At 41.0% G+C, this 8086-nt stretch overlaps 1 protein-coding gene across 1 annotated transcript in view; it reads right to left on the bottom strand.

Annotated features, from left to right (window-relative positions):
• Nucleotides 1–8065, bottom strand: part of LOC147800325 (fasciculation and elongation protein zeta-2-like) — a 28730-nt gene extending 20665 nt beyond the window's left edge. Inside the window, exons 1-2 of the mRNA XM_087137153.1 lie at nt 8007–8065; nt 1111–1358 (exon numbers count right to left, since the gene is read on the bottom strand). Coding sequence (XP_086993279.1) covers nt 1111–1347 — 237 coding nt within the window. The 5' untranslated portion in view covers nt 1348–1358; nt 8007–8065. The remainder of the gene's footprint in view (nt 1–1110; nt 1359–8006) is intronic.
• Nucleotides 8066–8086: the final 21 nt, after the last annotated feature.

Genomic DNA, 8086 nt, shown 5'->3' on the forward strand with positions numbered 1-8086 from the left:
TTGAATTTAAAGTTAGTTTCAGACAGCAAACCCTTACAGGTTTTGAAACACTAAACAACAAAACACTCAAAAAGGAAACCTATAAATAATCTGTCTGTTCAAAATGCAAACCTTAGACCTTTTTGACCAATTCTATGGTACGGCAAAATTGTTTGATTTCCCACCCACCATAAGCTGTGCATCAATGCTTCATCACTTCACATCTTAGGCATGATACACAGGATGAGAAATGTCCCCCCACACACCCACACTGCATTTGGAGGATTATCAAAATGGGTGATGGACTTTTTTTTCAAATGGAAAATGTACATGTAAGCCTGGTTTGACATTTGGAAACTGGTTCATTAAACTGTCAATTTCAATGCACTCAATGTCTCAGTGTTAGTCAGCTGCCTGTACCACCCTTAAACTCCTGAGGGAATGTGTCACTCCTACTGAGTGGGAGCATAAAGGCAGGTCTGGTCGCTGGACCGGTAGCTGCAGGATTACACTAGCAGGCTCAGGTGCAACAATTCTATGGAGGTGTACTGAATCACGAAATTGTCTGGTATGAGATCTACATGTACATGTACACGTACACATGTACACGTAGACGTACATGTAGATGTAGCGGTACATGTTCATTTTAAGTTCTTATTTCATACATGGGTACACCAAGACCAAAAGCAATGTCGCTGACGGTATTATTCCATGGTGCATTTGTACCAGGAAAGGCATTATTTGTGGCCTTGCATCCTTAGAACAAGATATTGCAACCACAGTCCTCTACAAAATTGGACTTTACAATTGCTGTCCCAAGGTGGTCATCTGCTCAAGATTTTTGCAAACAATCTTGAGGCATCGTCCATTTTCCAAACTCTGACATTATATCACTGCGCAATATTTTCTACAATGCACAGTCATGGCCCATGGACTAGTTCTGCAGTCTGTTCTTGTGCAAGTACAGACTCTACGGGAATCACTCAAGCGCGAGGATCAGTACAGATGTCACACAGCACTGCATGAAACATTAGATTGCCAGAATGTTCTCTGTGTTATGACTCAGGACATCCCTGGCTTTTTATATGTCATCCAGTGTCAAGTGCAAAAAGACACCGTCAGGCCCCTTACCGTTCCCGGCTCCACGCCGTTCTTGTTCTTCTTCTTGCCGGACGCCGACGGCGGCTGCTTCTTAAAACCTTTGATCTTGTTCTGGACGGCCACCAGGGCCGAGATGAACTGGTTCTTGGTCTCCTTCTCAAAGCACAGATCCTCCCGCAGCGCCAGCTCTGTCACCAGGGCCTCCGAGTACTCTTTGATGGTGGCCTCCAGGTCCTCTAGGAGCTCGTTCAGCTCCGACAGTGTCATGCATTTCAGCTCTGCAGAAGTTGCAACGATTGTATACAGAGAGAATAAGAGAAAAAAGTCAGATTTTTGTGGACATCAGTTGTGTAATTATAAGGATGAAAGAAAGAAATTGACAGGAGACCTGCAGTCTCCAAAACTCCATACTGTTGCTCAACCATTTGAGACATCCAGCCCTGCGCTGTACATTGGAGGTTCCTCCCACTTTGCCAATAACCTTGTTCTGGGGTGTTGGTCACAAGCCATGAATTCGTTCGCTGTACAGCCATGGACCTGACCAATGTTTTAGCGGGCTGTCTGGGTGTCCTTTGGGATACCTTGTAGGCATTTTGGATGACTTCTTTTGTTACACAAAACCCAACTCAGACCATGAGACACAGTTTTCTTGCACTTCAAGGCAAATGTAGACAAGCAGTTTTCAATTACTGATTAAAACATTAAATCCTACTCTTCGCGATTAAAAAGTAAAGATGCATATATACAAACACCTTGTCAGTTTCCCCTTGTTTTATGCTTCACATGACTACAGTTTTCCATGAATTTTACATCCTAGGTGGCTATCTCTTTTTCTGACCCTTACTCTGCTATACTTTGCAGTACAATCCACTTGTACCAAACTCATGTAAGTCTCTTAAGCCTGTTCAGAAGAAAGGACATTAATCCAAACTTAAAGGGACAAAATACATGTACTTAGATGTATAAAACGGAAACAAAAAGAGTAGTTTTGTGAAATGGGAAGAAAGTTCGTGGTATTCCCTGGTGTTTTAGTTCATAGACTTTACATGCACATCAGAAACAAGAGCCACTAGATGGACCAAAACTTACAAATCAATTTTTTTTCCTGACAACAAGATAAGACTAATTTCTAGAAACAGACACACAGTATGCAAGACTGGACAACATTTGTTTTGTAATTCGTGCTTTACATGAACTGCATGTTGATGCATACGTGTACATTTTTTGAATGTATGTAAAGAACATCACTACAGTGTATTGGTAAATTTGGACTTTGACACTGTAACAAATACCAGTTTAAGTAATGACAATATTAGACAAAAACTGTGAAGATTTACATAGAGTACAAAATGCAAGAATAGAAATGTGCTTCATTACCCACCAAAACACCCCACCCCCTGCAATCAAAGTACAGATACTCATCTGGGAATACATTCCGTGTTAATGGGTTAAATAACTACTGGCACGTGTAGGTTGTCTATGCGAATGGTGAATCTAAAAAGATACATGTACATGTCTGTACATGTATTACATGTACACGTACATTGTAGTACTGCACAACAAACAATATTCTTTCATGTTTCCAGAGAACTCATTACTGGTACTGTGCTCCAATTGCTCAGTGATGTGTGTGGTATGTAATAACATAAATATTTTATACCCAGAAGCTAGATATAATTTGTCAGAATGGTGACATGATCTTTTCAGTCTTCGTCAAGTTACTGTAAGTCTTGACAAAGCATAGATGTATTGTATTTGACAGTGCATTCTAGGGCATACACTGTAGGTTTGCCATCACAAAACTTTGGTATTTTGGTAACATAAGCAAGGAGTAATTAAGAACTACTAAATGTGATTCCGCACAGCTGTAACCTAGAGGCACTCTCCAGGCAGGATCGCATCTCTGTGTCATCCTGGATGAGACAATCAAGCTCTAAGTGTTTACACAACTTCAGAGAAGAGCCTGTCTATCTCGCTCCAACAATTCCAGACACCTGAAGCAAGAAAATGCCTAGAGTGCCAAGTAATGAGACCATTGAAAATACCAGCATGAAAAGCATCAGGCAGAGAATTAGTGTGCTGAAAGTGTAAATACGCAGGGGGTAATTAAAGCTTCGATTCTTGGCTACTGTCCATGGAAATACTGATCCAAGTTCAGTGGGGAGAAAAGAGCGAACTGCACTCTCTGAACGTGAAGAAAATGCACGAGAGAGATTTGGCAATTTATGGCAGACAAAGAAGGAAGGTAGGTCGCTCTGTGAGTCAGCACGTTGGCTGTGATGCACAGGAGGGACTCGTAAAGGCACGGGTGCGGGGGGGGGAATGATCAATCATGGTGGAGACCTACCGGTCGCTACACAGTGTGCGTGCCAATAACGAAGAATCTAAAGAATGAGATGAGTTTAAAATGGAGCTTTCGACTGTCCTTTTTCCCCCCTCACAAGATGAAAAATCCTTCTGTTCAAGATGAACGCCTGATCTATTTTTACACCCGAAAAAAAATATCTGAAGGCACACTTTGAATCTCTAAACAGAATAGACCCAGATTATGTGTTCAAATAACTTTCTCTTTTCCTTTCACAAAAATTGGTGAACTGTGTAATTTATACCTGTGACATGAACACTGTGCATACATGTACATGTAGTAAACTCAATAAACTTTGTGAAGGATTACTACATGTAGGTATACACTGTATCTACCAGTACATAACGGTGCATCTAGGGCAATAATATTTACATGAACATACAGGCATCTATAGACAATTTATGGTGCAATCACAAAAAACTACAAACAGAAAAATGTGAAACACTGCTGGCACATACAGTATAACAATATTAACATTGTTTTCACAATACGTCAGTGTTTATTTCAACAAGCCAATCACCAAAATGGAAAGAAAATAAACCAACTCAAATTGTACCTGGCGATCCTTCAGGCAGCAGGGGAAAAAAGGAAAGAAAATGAAAATAAAACCAAAATTATCAAATGAAAAGGGTGGAATAAAGGCATAACGTTTCACCAAATAAACCAAATATTGCAAACATTTGCACTACGTCAAGGAAGGAAGAAATCTGGCATATCAAAGGGTTGAAAATGATAAACAGAAACATGCTTCAATAGAATCATTTAATTACTGCAAGCAAATACATTTTTGTAAATCATTAAATGTCACTGGCATATCCACAGGGGCAGGGAGAAATTTGAGTTTCCCTCTTAAACATGTTGTGAACTTTTAGGTGTACATTATATTTGAAACAAATGACTTATAGTTTTCTAGGAACTGTAAACATTACACTTGGTAAGCAAGAAAGAAAGTACCTTGGGGTGCTAATGATTCTATTAATCACTTACAAGCACCTAGTCAGTTTCCCTATAAAGTTTCTTTCATATTGACGGATGGAAAAAATTAGACAATCATTTTTAGCGAAAAAATCCTATTTTCCCCCTCCTCCTGGACTCCAAAACCAGGCATGCGCTTTACACTGTGTATCACTGGGTGTACGTGTACACACACGCGTGGTAAAGTACCGGTTTGTGTATGCTTACAACTCCACCTTCCCCACCTAACAATCACTTGTCAGTTTCACAGTGACCGACTCCCCCTACCCAGGGTACCACTGCCTGTACTATGGGTCCTGTGTGTGAACAAAAGATTGTGCATTGCCATCCAAAATGGAAGTGAGGCATGGCATCCAAATTAGTCTGGCACCAGATTACAGCGAATAAGATACTGTACGTAGTTCAGGAGCATGACTAAAAATGGCTCTCCCTCAACTCATGTCTATATAGTTGCCCCTCTACAAGTACATGTACACACTGGAACATGTAACGGTACACTGTGCATGTACAAAAGGGGATCCTTATACCTAGTACGTACATGGCTAGTGTGGGAGTGTTATGCATTTCCACTGCAAATAGGACCAACAATGGGTGGGACAACAGCAGAAAGTGGAAGGAGGGAAGAGACAACTGATGTACACAAAAATTTATGTAGACCTACCAGTATCCATCTCAATAATCTCACCTTTACGGGTACATGTACATGCACATACTGCATGCGCATACAATTAGATGCACAAAATACATGAATGTCAAGATTTAACACAACAGAGTATGATGGGATAAAATCTACAACTACCGGTAGGCGTTTATGATGGAGCTTTGATGGCAAGTGACTATTGAATTAAAATGGTGCCTTGTGAGTCGCAGCCCCAGTATCAATGGTAATGAAATAACCACACCGGCGAATCGGATGTTTAGGCCCAGGGCAGGACAAAAATCAAGTTACTGTGGGGGAGGGGGTATTTCAGAGACCAGGATTGGCTGCCTCTTGAGGTTGAAATGACCCTTGACCCTCCACAGCTTGGAGAGGTTTGCTGAAGCACCTGATCCACGTACCTCTTGTGTTATAACTGATACAAATGTCATCCCTTTGGCACTGAATATGTGGCAGATGCGGCTGCATTAACATGTACATATGTTCCTTTGACTATATGAACACGTTTACATGTATTTATTGTAGTCAAAATGTTACTGCACTTGGCAAAGGGGGTGCTACTGTACTGTTGATTTTTTTGTAGGGTTTTATGACTTGAAACATCAAACTACACGTACATGTATTATCCTGAAAGTGATAAGTATTCCGAGATTTGACAAAAACTTGGGGACAATCACGTATTTCCTCGTAGGAACCACGATGTACACAAATGATTCTTACTTTTCTTAAATTCTTACTTTTGTTTACCCTTTCACTCAAGCCACTTAAGAAAGCTGTTAGCTCTTGAGGCAACCAAGTTGGCAGCATAAATCATTTATAACGCACTACTTCAGATGTAGACACTCTACACAATGTACATAATGCATGCACATGTACCGGTACATGTTTGGCTCAGAGCTGCACAGCAGCCGAAAAGTGTTATACTGGTAAGTACAGAGTGATCTACTGCAGGATCATCCAAGGTTGTTGCTAGGTAAATAATAATTGTCTACCGGTAGGTCAGGCTACGAGAGAATAATGAGAGAAAAGCAGGTTTCTAAATTACATGTACATCTACATGTATGTACACGTAACATACGCACATACTGGCTTATGTACCGGTACTTTTAAAATGTTGGCTTTCACAGACCTTATTGCAATTAAGCGCTCCCCCAGAACTGGACTGGCCGGTGCAGTCATTCCTTAACCAGTCACAATGGCGCCTAGCCCTCCACGCATATAATAATATGAATAAAAAAGAGTCGGGCTGCAAAACTTTTTCTGCCTTTTTTACAGTCACATACTCAATCAAATTTATGGGCCTCATAGAGCTCGTATCATTCCTGAGGCACAATCCTGAAGGTATTCGTGTACATCTAGGCCACAACGCATTTCCAATGAGACACTGTATGTGTTTGGAACATGTTAAAAGTGGAATAACTACATGACATGTTCCACTTGCGGGTGATTTATCAAATTTAACCTTCAAAATGGATGTACATGGTACATTGTGGTGTCAAGATTTGAAATACATGTATGTGTCTCAGACAACCTTGTTAAACCAATTTGCCCAAAGAGTCTTAAACTGTATTATTCTACGTGGTGAATTCCTTCCAAGAGAGAAACCAGCTGATTTTCATCAAACATATCAGATCTCAGTGTCATCCTGAAGGTAACAGTATGCTGATTTGTCATGAAATACCCTCCAAAGATTATCCTGCTCACAGGTTTGACTTCATGTGCATTCTAACATGCATACATGTACATTGTACATGACTCAATGTTCTTGTTAATTTGTTTTAACTCAAATACGAGCTAGATATCTATACCCTCTGCAGGCTAATTACACTGCACACAATGTCCCTCAGCAATGAGTGTCAGACATTCATGAATAAATACCAGACGATGCCTGCTCATTTTCAAGACAATATCTTGGCTTGTACTGCCTCCAATAGGAAATTGAACCGTACTATTGACACAAGAAGAGAATAAAATGTCGGTATTTACTTAACAATACTGCCCCCGGGCAGTATGAATGGCTATGCGGACCTGCCACTTTTGGACGAGTTTCTAGAGCTGTGAGAAATACCGAGGGGTAATAGTGCGTAACATTAATACCCTTGGTGTTTTTGCAGTGAACGGTGGTGTATGCTTGAGTGACTGCAGCGATATAGTGGTAGGGCTAAGCTGCACATGCTTGCGGCGGAGACTTGCGAGTCATCGATGTCTAGATGAACGTTCCACAGAAGTCCAAGAGCTTGCATAATGAGTCAGTGTGCGTACATGCTTGTGTCTGATCTCATCATCGAAAGTGCCTATTACTTGTACAATGCGCTATTGTACATTAAAAACAAATTCATTAGGAATGTCCTACTTGTACACCATATTACATGAGGTGCCGACACGTTTTACATGTTATGAGTTTGTTACATGTACGTGTACATGTAGTGATGCTCTTCAGTCAATCCAGTTCTCCTTCCTGCAATGTGGATGCTTCTGAAACAAACTGATAAAAACAGGTGTCGCTGCATGCATTTGCGTATGGGAAAATAAGGTGAACACAGTTTTGGAATTTGAACCCATCATAATGTGCAGTATGTGCGAGTGCATGTACGCATACAATACACTTTTTCTTTTCAAGGCGATACTAATAATCCAATTTCAACCGTTCACTGGTACTACGTCTCTTTATGGGAAAACGAGGTAATAAACACTGCACTCCTTCTGACCATGTCAGGGATTTTCACACTGCCTCCCCCTTTTCAATAAGTCACATACCAGGCCAGTGCATATCTGACAATACTACGTGTCTGAAAGCTGGACAGCTGCGTGACTTCATGAATATTTGATACAGCTTCTCCCGATGTAGGTAAACTGTACATTGTGCCAAGCCTGCCCCAGCCAAACACGTACATGCCAGCTCCATCATATTTGCATCCGTATACTTACGTCTTAGAGCAACCGTCCTGACCTGGACTGGCTCGGCTACGTGCGTCACACCGGACCGACAAACTCGTTGCACACCAGAA

The sequence above is a fragment of the Acanthaster planci genome, linkage group LG01 (genome assembly GCF_054643075.1).
Source record: "Acanthaster planci isolate LZ-2023a linkage group LG01, COTS_SCS, whole genome shotgun sequence".
Classification (NCBI taxonomy): Eukaryota; Metazoa; Echinodermata; class Asteroidea; order Valvatida; family Acanthasteridae; genus Acanthaster; species Acanthaster planci.